Source organism: Procambarus clarkii, chromosome 75, assembly GCF_040958095.1.
Source record: "Procambarus clarkii isolate CNS0578487 chromosome 75, FALCON_Pclarkii_2.0, whole genome shotgun sequence".
In the NCBI taxonomy this organism is placed as follows: Eukaryota; Metazoa; Arthropoda; class Malacostraca; order Decapoda; family Cambaridae; genus Procambarus; species Procambarus clarkii.
In genome coordinates, this window is record NC_091224.1 from 23,855,164 (window position 1) to 23,872,419 (window position 17,256).

A 17,256-nucleotide genomic window follows, 5' to 3' on the forward strand; every position below is an offset into this window, starting at 1 on the left:
GTGAGTAAGTTTGGTGTATGGGAGATGACTGGTGCACATGAGTGGTCTAATACTGCCCTGTGGCACGATAGGCAGTGTGTGGTTGGTGCACAACCGAAAACTCCAGAGTTCCATTTCCGCTCAGGAAAGAAACGTTTTGGCACGTTTCCTTACAGCTGATGCCACTATTCACCTAGCAGTAAATGGGTACCAGGGAGTTGGTCAACTGTTGTGAGTTGACCTTCTTGGGTTAAGGCAGGCGTTGGCCAAAGAAAACCCCGTTGTTTTGGAAGTTTTTAATTTTTGTGTTCAAGGTTTCAGGCCTTTCTTCCTTCACAATCTATCACTTGAATCATAAAATATATATAAAGTAAAGTATTCTCTCAGCGTTTTTATATATTTAGAGAGAAGTACACGTCATGCTGTAGGCTACGAACACGAACGGTTCACGAGACTCGGGTTATGAGAGATCAGCATACGTGATACTATGGGGTCATAGGCTATACACTACGAAGCCTCAAGTCTAGTAATGAAAATATATATCAGTACACCTGCTTTCATATACGTTTCTTTTCCTATCTTGCAGCATTTTTAAAATTTGCAGTTATAATTATATGTGATTCTGGCATATACGTGTATGTGTGTGTGTGTGTGTGTGTGTGTGTGTGGCGAACAGATGTTTATTTTTGGCAATACTTGCAGCAGTGACGCAAACTGATGTAGAGATTCCTTATTACTTTCTAATATTAGACGCAAGATGTTTTTAAAATTATTTTAAGGTTTAAGACATATGGCGTATGATGAAACATTCCATTGGCTAGTAGGCTGGCTACCAGACCTATCTCGCAAGGGCCAGTAGGCCTACTAAAGTGTTATTTTCTTCTGTTTTAAAATTAAATATGTTTATAAATGTTAATGTTATGGACCAATGTTATAATGTGTCCGAGACCAGAACCGTCTAGCGACTCGACGGTTGTGGAGGCCAGAGACGAGCAGTTATATTTAGGTGCATCTCGGGGGTGGTTTGAGTGAAGGTGGCATGGGGAGGATACCTTCAGTTGGCACCCACAAGTGCCTGCAGCCACCTGCACGGCCTCAGTGTCTCTGCTGCCATTACGATATATCTGCGACTGCTGCCTCTACGGTACTTGAACGTATTATTGTAAAAATAAGGACAAAAGTTAGTGCAGACGCGTTTAGTAAGCTTCGAAACAGTGATTTTTGAATACTTAACTGTTAATGATTGAAGGCGAGTGCGTATATCTAGACTATTGACCAATAAATAATTTTAAGCAAAATATACTTTTCTGTTGTTGCTTTATCACCAAAGGGTAATTCTTGAGTAACTATATAGAGGCTGCTGCAGCCATGGTCGAGTTGAAGGTGGTAGCAACCGCGTCCGACGACCAAACTCACGAAGGCGACGCACAGTCAGTACACGTTCACGGCAACGTGTTTACATGTGGAGAGGATGGCAAGGTGAAGGTGAGTCCAACTCATTTATTTCACAAGCTCTCTACGAACTGGGAAAGCTAATACAGTTAGTAATGCTCGTTACATAAGTTTATTTCAGTCAAAGCGTAGTGAGTGCGTTATTATTGTAAAACTGTACGCGCATTTTACCGAGATCTTGTGAGACTTATTCTTTTCGCACAGACTCCAAAAATTACACCTGGTTAGTTAAACGTATACTGGGTTTATGGTAAAAATACTATTGAAATGCCATGATTGTCTCCGTAAATACAGCTTAAGAATACATAGTAAATGCCACAAATATAATTATTACTCATCTACCGGTCAACTCTTTGACTCAACCCGTTAACTGTTTTGCATATCGCAATTCTTCTCGTTAGAGTATCACACGTTCCTACAAAAAAAAGGTCGAATATCCAGTTTCCTTATTTCCAATGTCTCTCAGCCAAGCTGGAACTTTTGATATTAACACCAGCAAGTGTAACGCAATGAGAATGGGAAACGAAGAAGTGAAACAAAAATATCGGCTTACATAGAGAGAAATGCAGCTAATGTTCTCGGAAAATTAAAATATAATCTGTTGTGGACCTCACGTCAAACTTCACAACAAAAGGTGGGGCAGACACCTTTCCAAAACTAGTACAAGTACGTACTAGAACGTCGGGAGGTATAAACAACAGGTACTAATATATAGGAGTTACCGCTCGAGCTAGATCCCTCCTCCCTCCCCCACTCCCGTAGGCACAAATATGTAGTCACTCGCTACACCCTCTTCCGTCCTACTCCAAATAACAATAATAATAATAATAATAATATAATAATAATAATAATAATAATAATAATAATAATAATAATTTTTATTCACAAGAAGGTACAATGGGCTGGTGAGATTACATAAGATTGGTATTTGTACATTCTTGCAAAGCCACTAACACACATAGCGTTTCGGGGATGGTAGGTGTCTTGCAATTCTATCCCCCACCCTCCCAAATAAATTCACTGCTTTGTAGTCTTCTGTCTGTCCGAAATAGGAGGCTAGATACCTAAGGCCTCCTCCTCCTCACCCAACTTTTAAGTATAACACAGAGGGAGACGGGTATGTAAGTGTCATAGACCAGTCAGGGTCGGCCCCCAGTACCACCTTTTACGAAAAGGTGCTCCTCTCTTCCATTATCTCCTTCTCTTTCTCTACCCCATCTCATTTCCTCTCTCTCTCCTCCCCCCCCCCCCCCCCCTCTCTCCTATCTCCTCTCCCTGCCTTATAAAATAAAATGTTACGAGAAGATGAATTTTTGTTTACAAATTTCCACTGAAAAAATCCCTCATTTCAGATTTTCTAACAATCGTAGTGGGTGGCTAACAGGACCCATATTTCTTAAGGGAATGCAATGTGGCCAACCCCGACCAGCCTATGACAGTTAAATACCACCCATGTGTCATCTAGAAAAGTTGGGTGAACCTAACCCCCCAAGCGTCTGGCCTCCAACCTTAGACAGCCAGACATATATAAACCAGATTCACAGCCAGTGCCAGTATGAACCAATTCTCCTGTCTGTCACCCTTCCTGTCCACAGTTTACCTTATCTAAGCAGTTGGTGACCAAGCCAGGGGACGACATAGAGAGCGTGCTGATACACGCGGGTCGCGTCCTCACCTGCTCTACCAGTGGCTCGATCAAGGTATGTCGACAGCACCGCTCATCTGTTGTTGTTTTAGAATCAGCTCCTCGGAACAAAAAGTTGCAAGTAGCACGGGCTATGGTGAACCCGTAGTGGACTTACCTGGCACAGGAGCCGAGCTGTAACTGCGTTCTCACCGTGCTCAACTCTTCCCTCAATTCTTTATAGAGATCACTTCACCTCTGTTGTATCACGTGTCCTGCTGGAAGCTTACTGAGCATGACAGCCTCAGCTGAACTAGTTTTACCATATCTTAAATGTTAGATACCGGTCAGTGCTCTACTGTACATACCTGCCAGTGTTGGTAAGTTTATGTTGTGATGGGATTTAGAGCTGCAACCAGGTACAGGAACCAACCATGTTATTCAACAATATACATATATGTGTCTCTTCAACCCGTCCTCTCAACAAATACGACGTTGTGGCACGTTATGGTAACCTGCGTACTAAATGCAACGCGCTATGAAAAGTAGCGGCACACATAAATCCACGTTTTCTATGCATTGGTTGGTTAGGTTACGAGGTGGGGTCGTCGGTTCGTATGTTTCTAGTTAGGTTTAGACGGTGAATTTTGTACGTTGTGGTGACTCGAGAGAGCAGGTTGGTGTGTGTGTATGCGTGTGCAGCCCGTCCTCCAAAAATGGGGTGGTAAATGTAAGAAGACAAATAAGTGTAATTATGTACTATTCATAGCAGTTAGGAATTGTACTTATTTTCACTTAGTATTAAATCGTAGTCAAATATATTGTGAATATTTGAGTTTACCTGAAAAACTGAATAGAAAACTACAACCTCACCTAACCGTCTTAGTTTTTGAAGATAATAATTTTATTGCTTCTTAATTACAATTAATACTTAACCTATAGCTATATTGATATTACAGTTTTATAAAACTAATAAAACAAAACTAAAATATATCAATAAATTGTAAAGTAACTCAGGATATTTTAAAATTTTGTATAAAATCTATATTGTTTAATAAACCTGAAAAAGAAATTCCTAATATTTAAAACTTAGTAATTGCTGTTAGAAAACTTCCTCTTAAAATTCTGTGTTTTGACAGAAAACAAAGCAAATTAAATCTGGAGAGGGGATGGGTAAATATAACAGCCCAATAAGTGCAATTGTTTATTGTTTACGACAGTATGAAAGTATACTTATTACTCTTAGCATTAAATCGTACTGTCAATTGGGAGGATGGGTTGGCGTGTGATACTTCTCCGGAACGTGCCTAAGACCAAGACTAAAAGTAGATACAGGGTAAGATTCCCATTGGGCGAGCGTTGAAGTGGTAACAGCTGAAGAGAAGTCGGTGAGAGGAAGCGTAGGAGTTGTAGAAAAAGTGCCAGGGGGCTTAACCCAGCTGCAGATAAGAATTTGATGCTGGAACAACACCATGTCTGGTTCAGGCGCTGAGTCACGTCAAATAGGAACAGCTGTGGTTGTGATATTTTCATTTTGTGTTGACAGTTTGTAATATCGTTGTTGGTTAAGATTTGCCACCTGGAACAGTTCCAAGTAGCACGGGCTATGGTGAGCCCGCAATATTTGATAATGTCTTCCGTGTGTGCATTAGTCATGGAACACTGCGGACGCGTAGTTGTAAATCACGAAAAACTCCTATTTTTACCTCCTGACTTTCTCCAGTTATCTGTGAATCAGTACTGAACTGTTCTAAAATGTTTATTAAGTTTTCAATTGTCATAGCTACGGTAAATAAGGAACTAATAAAATTGTAATTTTAGTTGATCAAGTTTGAATTATAGAGTTGTGTTTCTGCCCGAAACGTGCGTGAGTGTGAGTGGCTTTGCAACAATGTAAGAACACCAATGTTATGTACTCTCACAACCCAATGTACTTTCTTGTATATAAATAAAAAACTTTTTTTTTTCTAAACTAAGTTACATCTTACTTGCAAGTTATAACTATAAATATTTTAGTTAACATACTTGTTTATATAAAAAATATTTATAAAATTAAAAAGTATATATATATATATTTTTATTTTTTAAATATTAAAGGATTTTTTTTTTGTCAGGCTGAAGGCCTATTAACCACCGGAGGGGGTCATTAGAGCAATGAAAACAGCCTACTGGCCGATCATCACATACGGCTGAGTCAACAACAGTCAACACTAAAATGGGGCACACTTTAGAACATATCTTAAAAAGCAACCAATAATCTTCGAATTTATTTTCTGCGACAGACATGACCACTTATTTACAACGTATATAAAGTAATGCTAACCAGCATAGTCAATGCATTTTCTCGTGTCCTCCATATTGTGGCGTTATTGTCACTCAACCACAGGTGAGTGAAGAGATTTTACAATGCTAACCAGCAACATACCTTTTCATCAGTCATATCAGATTACTTATTGTGCTGTGGGTTATTGAGATCTCAGTTACAGAATGTGTTTGGCGATGAAAAAAATACAATTTTAGTCATCATTTACCTATGGCACTATATTGACAGCAGGGATATATTCACCAAGCGACGTATATATATGCACTGAGAGTTTACTTTAGTTCTGGATTATGTTCAGGACTAACGTAAACGTTTGCAGTTCGTCAGCCAGCTTTGGGGGTAACCTTAGCATTCCTTTCGAAGTTCCAGCTACAGCATTCTTCACCCACTTACTAACACGACTGCAGACCTGTACCAAACTAGGTTAAAAACTAATTGGTGGTGGGTAGCACATTTTCTCAGTTAGATTTTAAACTCCTTAGAAATGGCAGAAACACCTGTTCTTCTTCTTAATAGTAGGTGGAGTTTGCATGAAGCAGAAACACCAAACAGTGCCACGAAACACACACACATAGGTGATTACACACACACGCGCGCACATACGTTCAGATGAGCCACAGAGACGTTAGAATGATTTTTTTTCAGTGTCAGAGTAGTTAATAAATGGAACGCACTAGGAAGTGATGTGGTGGAGGCTGACTCTATACACAGTTTCAAATGTAGGTATGATAGAGCCCAGTAGGCTCAGGAATCTGTACACCAGTTGATTGACGGTTGAGAGACAAAGCTCAACCCCCGCAAGCATAACTAGGTGAGTACAACAACTAGGTGAGTACACGCGCACACAAATGAACCCCATATCCATTCTGTATAAATGGGACTAACTCACCTGTGCCAAGTGGTTTTTCCATTCTCTTCCATGTTTACCTCTATCTTACAATAATAAACTCCATCCTGCACAGGTCTTCTCCCAGACGTTTACATACACTCCGTCTCTGTATCTTCGCTCGCTGTTTGGTTCCAGCATTCTCGTCTGATATTTCACTATTTACTCAAATATCCTAGTTCATAAAGGTTTTCTATTTGTTTCTAATGATAATTATAATAAAATAACATAATTTTCAAGCATTACATGTTCGTTGAATAGTTTCATTACGATATTAGGGGAATATTTATATAATTTCCGAAGACTTCCTGCTTCTAGGTGGGCGTTGCCTGGCTCGTGCGCGGACATGGCTCTACACACATCGGCATATATGGCGCCAATTTTCAATTTAGCCTCCTATATACTGTACACTAAAAACCTTTGTACATAAATGTTTATAAACGTGTAGATACCCTTTCTTTCGCCACCACCTCTAACCCCCTCCTCTCCTGTTTTCAGATATGGGACCACAACAACCTGAAGCTCCTGAACGAGTTCAAAGCCCATGATTACAGTATCAATGATTTGTTGGTGTTGGGGAACACGCTCTTCACCTGCTCAGTCGATGCCACTATTAAGACCTGGGACCTCGAAACTCTGCAGCTCAAGAAGACACTGGCGCCCCACGTAGACTCTGTCAGGAAACTTGCCACAAATGGTACCAACGTCTTCGCTGGGGATGATAATGGCGAGGTGAGACTATTGGTGTGTTGGTAAGTGTGTGTGAATGGTGCTGAAACGTATACTCGTTTGAGTGACGGGGTTTGACGAGCAGTTTTTTAGTTCAGTCTGTAACCCTTCAGTCGACTGCTGCGCAGGTTCCGGAGCGTTTGAGGCTTCTGGTTGCTGTCATATCTACAGTTAAAGTTCAGTACTGGCTACTGCATCCACCAGTTTTCTTTTTAGCGCATTCCATTTTGTCAGTATTCTGACACGGAAACCATTTCTAATGTCTTTGTGTGCCGGTGTTCGTGTTTTCTAGCTTAAGAGTAGAAGGAAAATGGAATAAATTTAGGAGGAGGTACTATAGAAGCTAACTTTATCCACAGCTTTAATAAAAGAAATTATGGAGTTAAGAGTTGGATGAAAACACACACACACACTCAATCAATCAGTTTAGTTGATTGAAAGTTGAGAGGCGGGACCAAAGAGCCAAAGCTCAACCCCCGCAAACACAGCACTTAATTGTGCTTGTGCTCTGAGAACACATGCACACAGGTTGCCCTGACATATCTGCTCCTCTCAGGTCTGAACCAACAACGAGGAATATAACCAATTTCCCCCCTTCCTCCCTGCCCTCAGGTGCGTGTGTATGACCAGGAAGGAGAGTTCCTGGCCATGTACGGAGTGGTGGAGGAGGTGTGGGACCTGCACGCCCAGGATGACCTCCTCTATACTGTCCGGGACAGAGGAGTAACCATCACCCAGACCAAAGGTGAGTGTATGAGCCTGCCTCTCTCTCTCTCTGTCTGTCTCTCTCTCTCTCTCTCTCTCTCTCTCTCTCTCTCTCTCTCTCTCTCTCTCTCTCTCTCTCTCTCTCTCTCTCTCTCTCTCTCTCTCTCTCTCTCTCTGGTTGTGTTCCGGCTTATGTTTATTATATCAAATATTAGTTGAAAGTTTTGATGAGGTTTTGACACATACAACCAACTCTTGGAGCATATTCCTACCATCAAACATTATATATTGTGGCGGTGCTCACTGACATTTTCGATATAAATGGTATATATTTATGTATAATCATGTAACTTTGTACAATAAAGTTCCCTGTATATATAAATATATAAGAGGGTGTTAAGAGAAGACAATATATGCCAGTGCACGTGGGAGCCCGACAAGGTTCCCCCGAGTGCTGCATATCCTCTTCTTCGAGGCTTGAGGGGGTCCCTACAAACAACTAGAGGTGGTACCCCACTATACTTCTCCCATTTATACAAACTTCCTACTTTAATTACTGAACACTCACACAGCTTATCTCAATCCCATTAGAGCACAAAGTGATTATTTTCTGGTCCCCGTGTGGGCCTCCTGCAGGAGAAACCAACAAGTTCACAGTGACCAAGTCTCTGGACGGCCGCGCTCCGCTCTGCGTGGTGGGGAACCACCTCAGTTTCCCGGACACCTCCGGCCTCTCCATCTGCGTCCATGACAACACCTTCGGATCATACAAGCTCAGGGGCCAACTACAGGTAGGTTTATACACTCTCAGTATATAGCAAAAAAGATATATTCTGTCCTATATCTGTTGTTATTCCCATTTATATTCCCGCTACGTCCGCAGGGACACGAAATGATCATCACCGCCCTGGCGGGCTGGGGCCCGGACCGGTTGGTCAGCTCTGGTTGGGATAACCAAGTACGTCTCTGGGACCTGTCTGCCCTCAAGGGCCTCGCCTCCTGCGCCCTTCCCGGCTGCCCAAATGGTCTCGCTTGCTCCCAGGATGGCTGTGTCTTTGCTGCGGGAGCTGAAGGCTTCCTGTGCAAGATGAAGGCTGTGTAGTGCGCTCCTACGGGCTGTACGCTCCTTCACCTTGCTCTTCTACGGCACTTTTTTTTTTCTTCTTATTCCAGAAGTTTCGTGTGATCGACATCAACAACGTCAGCAACAGAAAACGGTGTCAACGGAAGATATCAACAACGGTAGACATTGTCAACAGAAGACATGTCAGACACGAAATAATATTAATAATGTAGCAGCTGCGATTATTATTATTTTTTTAAATTGAGGATTTACAATTATTTTCCCCGTGAACGCTTAATAGTTCACTGACTGTATACTCTGTAATTTAGTTGCTTCTAATAACCCATTTCTTATGCATTTTTATTTTTGATTTCTAATTGACATCTTATAGAACCATGCTTCTCTATATAGTGTATATTAGATTTTGAAAGAGTGATGTATATAAAATAATATTTATTTTATAACTCTGTGTATAATATATTCCCTTTATGGTCCACAATTAACATTGATCTACGATTTATTAGTGTTAGAGACTTGATAAATTCGTCAATAATATTTGTAAACAAAATACAGGGATATATACACCAAGAGGTAAACCCATCATCTCAGTGCATATACACTGAGTTTACTTTAGCTCGGAACTATGTTCAGGACTAAAGTATACTTGCAGGTGGGTAAGTAAATACTTGCGTTATTGTAAATAACACTAAGTAAGTAAATACTTGTGTTATTAGGCTTTAAAACCCGTCCGGAGGTTGACTGGCCTTATTCCCAACACCTAATTTGCTGGTTGGTCAGTTAACCATTGCTGTGGCCTTATCGCGTTTAATAAAGTTTCCTAATCGAACGCCGACTGGCTTGAACGATTAATTAATTCATCTTGGATAACGTCACATCCTTAACAGCGAGAAATCTACAAACTTACTCTGTTAGACGAGGCTGTAGTCCGTCTGCTAGGCTGCCGGTCTAGCAGACACGAACGTCACCTCAGGCTGTGTGGTAGTGACTCCTGCGGATGGCCCCAAGTCGCAGTTGTTAGTTATAACGTGTACTCTGGTACCAAAAAAAACTACATTTTCTCGAGTGTAAATTAAGACTAATGTACATTATAACTTTGTGAATAGTTATGCGGAGGGTAGGTTAAGTTACGTGTTTCGATTCTCTTGGTAATTTTGTTATTTGTTTGCACAGAACGTTAATATTTGCAAATGCATCTTTGAGGTCGGTTGTACCTCGGACGAGCATAGTCCCTGGAAGGTGAAGTCTAGTTCATAGTTGCATAGTTCATAGACGAAACTATGCAACTTTCGACAAATTAATTTTCCTTTTTTCCGAAGATTATGTAATTTTCGTGAAAAAATTACATTAATCTATTCTAAAAAAATGAAGATGTTAATATTTATGAAGGCATTGTTTTATATCTAATGAATAAACAAGTAAATAAAAATTCATTTATCTTAAATAACAGACACACGTTAATAATATCATCACTAACTAACGATACAGGTTTCTAACCAATGTGAACAAGATAAAATAAATAATATATTTGACAATGGCGCCAACACACCACAACAAAACAATGCCCTATGCTGTGCTGCTTGAAGCTTTTTGTTCCAAGTAGCGAATCTTTAACAACAACAAACTGAACAGTGAGTACACATGCCATATAAACTAAAAAAATCTGTTACAAAATGTCGTCAAGCTAAACCTCTTTAACTTAACACTAAATTCTTACTTCCTGGATATGAGTGATATTTAGTCCGTTACTCAGCAAGGAATGTAAAAAACTCACTTTTCTCACTCACTTTAGCTCACTTTTCGGTTAATTAACATTGAGAGTTCATTTTAGGCCTGGACTATGTTTAAGACCAATGTATTCTTGTTGGTTGCTCAGTAACAAAATGTGGTGGCCTTAATAACCCTCCAGAGGGTAATAAACCTTAATCCCAACTCCAAACCAAATCATTGCATGATATTTAGCAGCGAGTAGCCTGTGTACATTCACTTGAGAGATGACTTACATCCTGAACGTTACCAGTCGGGTGTCTCTCAGCTATAACACAGACCTGGTTGTTACGGACACACCAGCGGGTGACCTGTATAGTGTGACTACGTTCTCGAGAGTTGTGAGAACTATTATAAAAACACGTGACGTTGTATCACTTTAAATTTGAGACTCGAGAATCGATAGAGAGATCAGCGTGGGAGGGAGACATCAGGGGAGACGTCAAGGCTGACATCAGGGGAGATGTCTCTTGAGGCAACAGGTGTTATTATAGGTCACTTGAGGACGCAGCTGTTGGCCTCTCGCTCGCAGGTGACCGGTGTGCCCTCCAGAATGAGGCTAGTGACCTCGTCCACCAGCTGACCTGACCTCTCCGCCCCCAGCAAGTGGGCCACACTCGCCCTGTACCACAAAAAAAAATATATTATTAATATACATAAAATAATGAATGATAAAGATAACAGAAATAAATCTTACAGTGATAACGTTTTGGATACAAATGTGTCTATTTATGTTTTATGGATAATCAACAAATATGACATTGAATTTCCTAATAAAGATGATCTGGAGTGAAATTTATAAAGAATATAAGGATGAGGCTTACACAACGAGTCCCTGGAACGAGCTGTGGCCGGGGACGGTGTGTTCCACGGTGGATTTGAAGAGCAAACACCTCACACAGCCGGAAACGTTTTCATGTTCCGTCCACAGCGAGTTGAGCTCCTGGGCCAGGTCGTCCGAGTCGTCCATAAGTGAAGAGGACGACCTCCTGGATCTGTACTTGTCGTCAGCGCCCTCGAGCATGGTGTAGATGGAGTGAACGACACCCGGCATGTCTGACAGGTCCATGAATGTTAGGTCGTTGTGGCTGCGTCTCATCCCCTCGGTCGTCACCAGGACGCGGTAGGCGAGATAAGCGAGGAGCACAGCAGCACCAAGACCCCCTAGGATGAGATAAGGGTCGAGGTGCACCTTCGAGGTGTAGCCCATTGCGGAATAGCCCCCAATGCCTCCTGCGGACCCGTAGGAAGGGGCGCCGTAGGATGAGAAGGACTCGTCGTAGGCACCCTGGCTACCGTACGTCGCCCCATCCCTGCTGTAGCCGTCGTTCTGGTCACTGTATCCATTCCTGTTCATCATGGAACGACCTTCGACGGCTTCTGGGCGTCCCGACAACGGCAGCGACGACGGGCCGTTAAGTATCAGTTCGAGGCCTCTGGCTGCCAAGGGACTCGTCTTGGCCAGGTCGTCCTTGAACTGTTCAAGTTCATCTCTGGTGACGATGTTCCCGGCGACCTTCAGCACATGTCCGACGAACTGGTGCATGGCTTTCCACGCCGCATTTCTTACGATGCCGCCGACACTGGCCGAGAGGCTCCCGTCCAGCAATCTGCCAGCTGTCAGAGCCTCGAAGTGGTCAAAGAGAGGTTGAAGCTGGTCCGCTATGTACCCCGCAAGGCCCGGGTCAACTCTCTTCCCGACCACGTGGAGAAAATTCACCTTGTCGCCGAGGTCGAGCACCTTCTTGATGAGATCCAGCGGCAGCTTCTCCGTCATGTGCTGGATTTCGTACTCGTGATCCAGCCAGTTCGAGTAACCGAGAGCCAGAGACTTGAACTGTGCCCAAGCGTCTCCCCTCAGGCCGTTGAGGTACTGCATCAGAGGAACTTTATCGCCAACGTCGTTTTCCGACGCCTGAGATGCTCCTCCCATTGGCACCAGCGGCAGTAAGGTCATGTTGTTGAGTTCCTTGATAATGTCGCTAAGTGGTGCCAGTTTCTTGAGATCCAGCTTTTGTTTATTATTTTTCTTGGATATCGAACCTGGGTTTTTGATGTCGCCTACACCTATCTCAAACAGGCTTCCCAAGACGCTGTTCTGAGTGGTGGCTTTGTTGAAATAAATGTTGTGAGTGGATGAGGGGCTCCTGGTGGAGGCTGCCACACCGGGGCTCGTGTCTGAGACTGGTTCCTCACCCAGTACTAAGTTGATCAGAGAGCCAATAACAGTCTCGTTGCTGGCGGATGGGTGTCGTGTGCTTGGCGTATCAGATCTCACCCTCGATGACGATTCTTTATCCAATACCAGTTCTTGCAGAGTTCCAACACCCTCCGTGGCACTGGGAGTGCTAGTGGTGAGGTGCAGGATCTTGGACGCCACGGGACTGGAAACTAGACGGGATTGTTTATCCACTAAAAAGCCTGGCGAAGCTCCAGTGACGTTAACACTAGTGGAGAGATAGCGGACAGCGGTGCCGGAGCTGGTGACCGGAGGTGACGCCTCGGTCATCACCATACCTGCCACAGTTGCGTCATCACTCGCGTTCGTGGAGGAGTACAGACTGGAGGTCGAACCGGGACTGGTATCTGCAGGCGGTTCGTCTCCCAGTGGAGAAGCTGCCAGAGTACCAGCATCCATACCGCTGGGAGTGCTCGCCGACGGGTACCCGGTGGCGCCTGGGATGGTACTCGCGGTATCAGTAAGGGGTCGTTCACCTAACACCATTCTCAGCAGAGGGCTGGCTCCGGAGCTACCAGACAACCGTTCTCTCAGCTCGGCTAGGGACTCCGGCTGCGACCTAAGCAGTCCTAGGGGATTGTAAGCTGACCTGGAGCCTCTTATAGGACTGTGATCTGAGCTGGGACCTCCTAGGAGGCTGGGAGTAGCCAAGGGGCCTCCCAGCGCCACTGCCACAATCACCATCTGCCACACCGGTGCCTGCGAGTGAATAAATTTAAATGAATAAATGTAAATCAATATATTGTTGACTTCCTAATGTATTCTCGAGGAAGCCATTGACAACTACTCGTGTAATCCACTTACTAATAATGGTGATAAATACAAGAAGGAAGCGAAGACGAGGAATGGAAGAAGCATGGGAAGAAAGATTAAATGTAGTAACAAAGAGAAAAGTGCCGACGATAGGTATATAGAGAAGGAAAGGAGGATGAGAACGATGGTTAAGGAGTCCAGATGAGGGACAGAAGCGAAACAGAAATATCTTTACCATATATTTGTGAGTTACTAATTATGTCTCAGTCTTCCCATTTCTATCTACTCATCTTTCTCTCGCTCCTCGCCTCCTTCTCTCATTCCCCACCTCTCTCTCATTCATTCCCCCCTTCCCTTTCTCTCATTCTCCACCTCCCCCCCCCCTCTCTCTCTCTCTCTCTCTCTCTCTCTCTCTCTCTCTCTCTCTCTCTCTCTCTCTCTCTCTCTCTCTCTCTCTCTCTCTCTCTCTCTCTCTCTCTCTCTCTCTCTCTCTCTCTCTCTCTCTCTCCCTCCCTCCCCACCCCCCACCCCCATGGATACCGTACACTCAAACACAGGTCCTCCCCCACACCCAGCACACATGCCCAGCCTGAGGACAGAACTGACCACGGCTCCACCCACTGACCGCCTTACTCCGTCGACTGTAGTCCCTCCGCGGCCCCATTTCAACAGTCCCGGGGGGCGCCAACTGCCACACTGCCCCGGGAAGGTGGGTCCGCTACAAGTAACTGGGCTTGTAGCTGAGGGCTGAGCACGTTCCTGGAGCCGCGATATCCAGCACTTCTTGGGGGAAAACTAGGCTGCTCTGGTTTGTTACGGGTGTAAATATTGCCGGGTGTAAATATTGCCGGGTGTAAATTTACGGGTGTAAATATAAAAAAAGTATTGCCATTGCTTGGAGTTGGGCAGGCTTTAACTCAACCTCTGGAGGGTTGTTAAGGCCGCCATAATAGCTTACTGGCCGAGCAGCAAGTGTATATGTTTTGTGTCAAGAACTACAGTAAGCTCAGTGTATATATATACACCGAAAAGAAGGGTGTGTCAGGTAAGTCCACCACGGGGCTCACCATAGCCCGTGCTGCTTGGAACTTTTTGTTCCCAGTAGCTGAATCTAAAACAACAACAACAATTGTATGCCTTAGAAAATGATGTGGTGGAAGCAAATGATACAGCTTAATAGGCTCATGAATCGGTACACCAGTTGATTTACAGTTGAGAGGCGGGACCGAAGAGCTAGAGTTCAACCCCCGCAAGCACAACTAGGTGAGTACACAGGGGCCTCGCGGCTGAGTGGATAGCGCTTGAGGGTCGTAGTCTAAATGGCCCGGGTTAGATTCCCGGCGGAGGTGGAAAGAAATGGGCAAGGTTTTTTTCACCCTGATGCACCTGTTCACCTAGCAGTAAATAAGTACCTGGGAGTTAGACAGCTGCTACGGGCTGCTTCCTGGGGATGTGTGTGTGTACTCACCTAGTTGTGCTTGCGGGGGTTGAGCTTTGGCTCTTTGGTCTCGCCTTTCAACAGTAAATACACCAGTATTTACTCCTTGTGTGTGTGTGTGTGTGTGTGTGTGTGTGTGTGTGTGTGTGTGTGTGTGTGTGTGTGCGTGTGTGTGTGTGTGTGTGTGTGTGTGTGTGTGTGTGTGTGTGTGTGTGTGTGTGTGTGTGTGTGTGTGTGCGTGTAAGAGAAATATATGTAGAAGACATAATAGAGGAAAATAAATATGTTAGAAACGCGGGGTCCAAGAGCTAATAGCTCGATTCTGCAGATTCAAATAGTAAATACAAATACACACACACACACACACACACACACACATACACACACACACACACACACACACACACACACACACACACACACACACACACACACACACACACACACACACACACACACACACACACACACACACACACTAAAGACTAGCCGAGTTCCATTGCCTAGCTGGGCCCCTGAAGCATTCATTACTAAAGCCTAAAGGTAGACTCCTTAATTTACATATTAAGACCTGCGAAACCTGGCAACGTGGGTCGCGGACGGTTGGAGAAGACCACATAGCTAGAGGGAGAGAAGCGGCAAGGAGGGAGGGAGTGAGGGAGGGAGAGAGAGAGAGGCAGAAAGGTAACTAGCGAAGGAGTGAGGAAGAGAGAGAGAAAAAAGAGAGGGAAGAAGAGAGAGAGAGGAGGGCAGACAGCGTAGTGGATTGATCGTTGTGTTAACCTTGTCGAACCCAATTGTTTACACATTTTACTGTGAGTAAAAATAATTTATTATTCTTTCTTACCTTCGTCATTTTGGGGGATGTGTGACGTTTTGTTGATGGCTCCTTGTGGATAGGACCTTGTTTATGGCTCCTTGTGGATAGGACCTTGTTTATGGCTCCTTGTGGATAGGACCTTGTTGGTGGCTCCTTGTGGATAGGACCTCGTCGGTGGCTCCTTGTGGATAGGACCTTGTTGATGGCTCCTTGTGGATAGGACCTTGTTAATGGCTCCTTGTGGATAGGACCTCGTTGGTGGCTCCTTGTGGATAGGACCTTGTTTATGGCTCCTTGTGGATAGGACCTTGTTGATGGCTCCTTGTGGATAGGACCTTGTTGATGGCTCCTTGTGGATAGGACCTTGTTGATGGCTCCTTGTGGATAGGACCTTGTTAATGGCACTGTAAGAACCTTATGGATCGAGCCTGTCCAATACAGTTGTCACAGCAGACAGAAAATGACGTAGTAAATTGCTTAAACCTAACCAAACCGACGACCCAATTATAGAAAACGTGAACTTCTGTGAGCCGTTATGATTTATAATACATCATATTTTGGCCGTCGAAGGCTTTTAACGTCCATATTCAAGTATCATTCGAGAGGACGGATTGTTCCACAGTGTAAACGACACCTTATGAATGACACCCCGTGGATGACACCTCGTTCATGTACACTACACAGATGACACCTTACGTGAATGGCACCTGCTGGGTTGTCACCCTGACGATGTCACTACCTTGTGGATGACAACTTTCCAGTTGCCAGCAGGCGTATGGCAGGTTTAGGATGACGCCTCAGAGGTACGTCCCCCTGTGATACAGCCACTGGTTCCCAGTGGTCTTTGAACCACTTTGGTTTTGTTGCGCCACTGGCGAAGCAAAACAAAAAGGTTTGTGTTGAATTTGCAGTTTGTTTACAGTGGGTTGACCTGTGGCTAATTCCTGACGGAAGGGTCACTGCCAAACGCACTACTTGTACTTCAGAGTAAAGTGAAAACGGTACAACTTTCCGCTTCACAATGGGTCGACAAAATGTTTCGTTGCAATGCTATTAAAGTTGCAAATCGGTACTGTCATCAATACGGGGCACTTTCCCCATCGTCAGCTGAAGGAACGGTAAATCCTGCCTCTCAGTGACATAATAACTGGTATACATGTGTTGTTAGCGTGAGAAAAATCTTCATTAATCCCCGCCGTCAGTAATAGAGACAAGCATTAACACAACAGCCACAACAGGATCAACAGCTCAACTTGATTGTTTGCAGAGTGTCAGCTAAACTCAACAGCCAAACGGCGTAAGGAAGGAGGGAGCGAACTGAGAACGTTCTCTTTCCAGCGACAGCAGCAGACTGAGGGAACGGGTATCCTCCGTTAGCAATTGACTGCAGCGTGTTCCAGTATATTACCTACTGAAAACTCTCGGTTCAACGTTGCCACCTCTCTCTCTCCCGTCTCCTT

At 44.1% G+C, this 17,256-nt stretch overlaps 2 protein-coding genes across 7 annotated transcripts; one reads left to right on the forward strand and one right to left on the reverse strand.

Annotated features, from left to right (window-relative positions):
* Positions 1 to 996: 996 nt before the first annotated feature.
* LOC123771689 (myosin heavy chain kinase B) lies at positions 997 to 9,225 on the forward strand. 6 transcript variants are annotated; one of them, XM_045764332.2, is made up of 7 exons: positions 1,027 to 1,159; positions 1,334 to 1,464; positions 3,027 to 3,131; positions 6,763 to 6,996; positions 7,606 to 7,738; positions 8,290 to 8,489; positions 8,582 to 9,225. In XM_045764332.2, the coding sequence occupies exons 2-7, from the start codon at positions 1,348 to 1,350 to the stop codon at positions 8,798 to 8,800; spliced, it is 1,008 nt and encodes a 335-aa protein (XP_045620288.1). In that variant the 5' UTR covers positions 1,027 to 1,159; positions 1,334 to 1,347; the 3' UTR covers positions 8,801 to 9,225. The 6 variants fall into 6 exon arrangements, with proteins under 6 accessions (XP_069169461.1, XP_069169460.1, XP_045620288.1 ...); XM_069313359.1 differs by having other exon boundaries at positions 1,025 to 1,464; XM_045764333.2 differs by having other exon boundaries at positions 1,027 to 1,464; positions 8,335 to 8,489.
* Positions 9,226 to 10,198: 973 nt separating this feature from the next.
* Positions 10,199 to 17,149, reverse strand: LOC123771688 (uncharacterized). The gene is made up of 3 exons (XM_045764331.2): positions 15,824 to 17,149; positions 11,371 to 13,484; positions 10,199 to 11,168 (listed from the first exon to the last, which is right to left on the reverse strand). The coding sequence occupies exons 1-3, from the start codon at positions 15,830 to 15,832 to the stop codon at positions 11,042 to 11,044; spliced, it is 2,250 nt and encodes a 749-aa protein (XP_045620287.2). The 5' UTR covers positions 15,833 to 17,149; the 3' UTR covers positions 10,199 to 11,041.
* Positions 17,150 to 17,256: the final 107 nt, after the last annotated feature.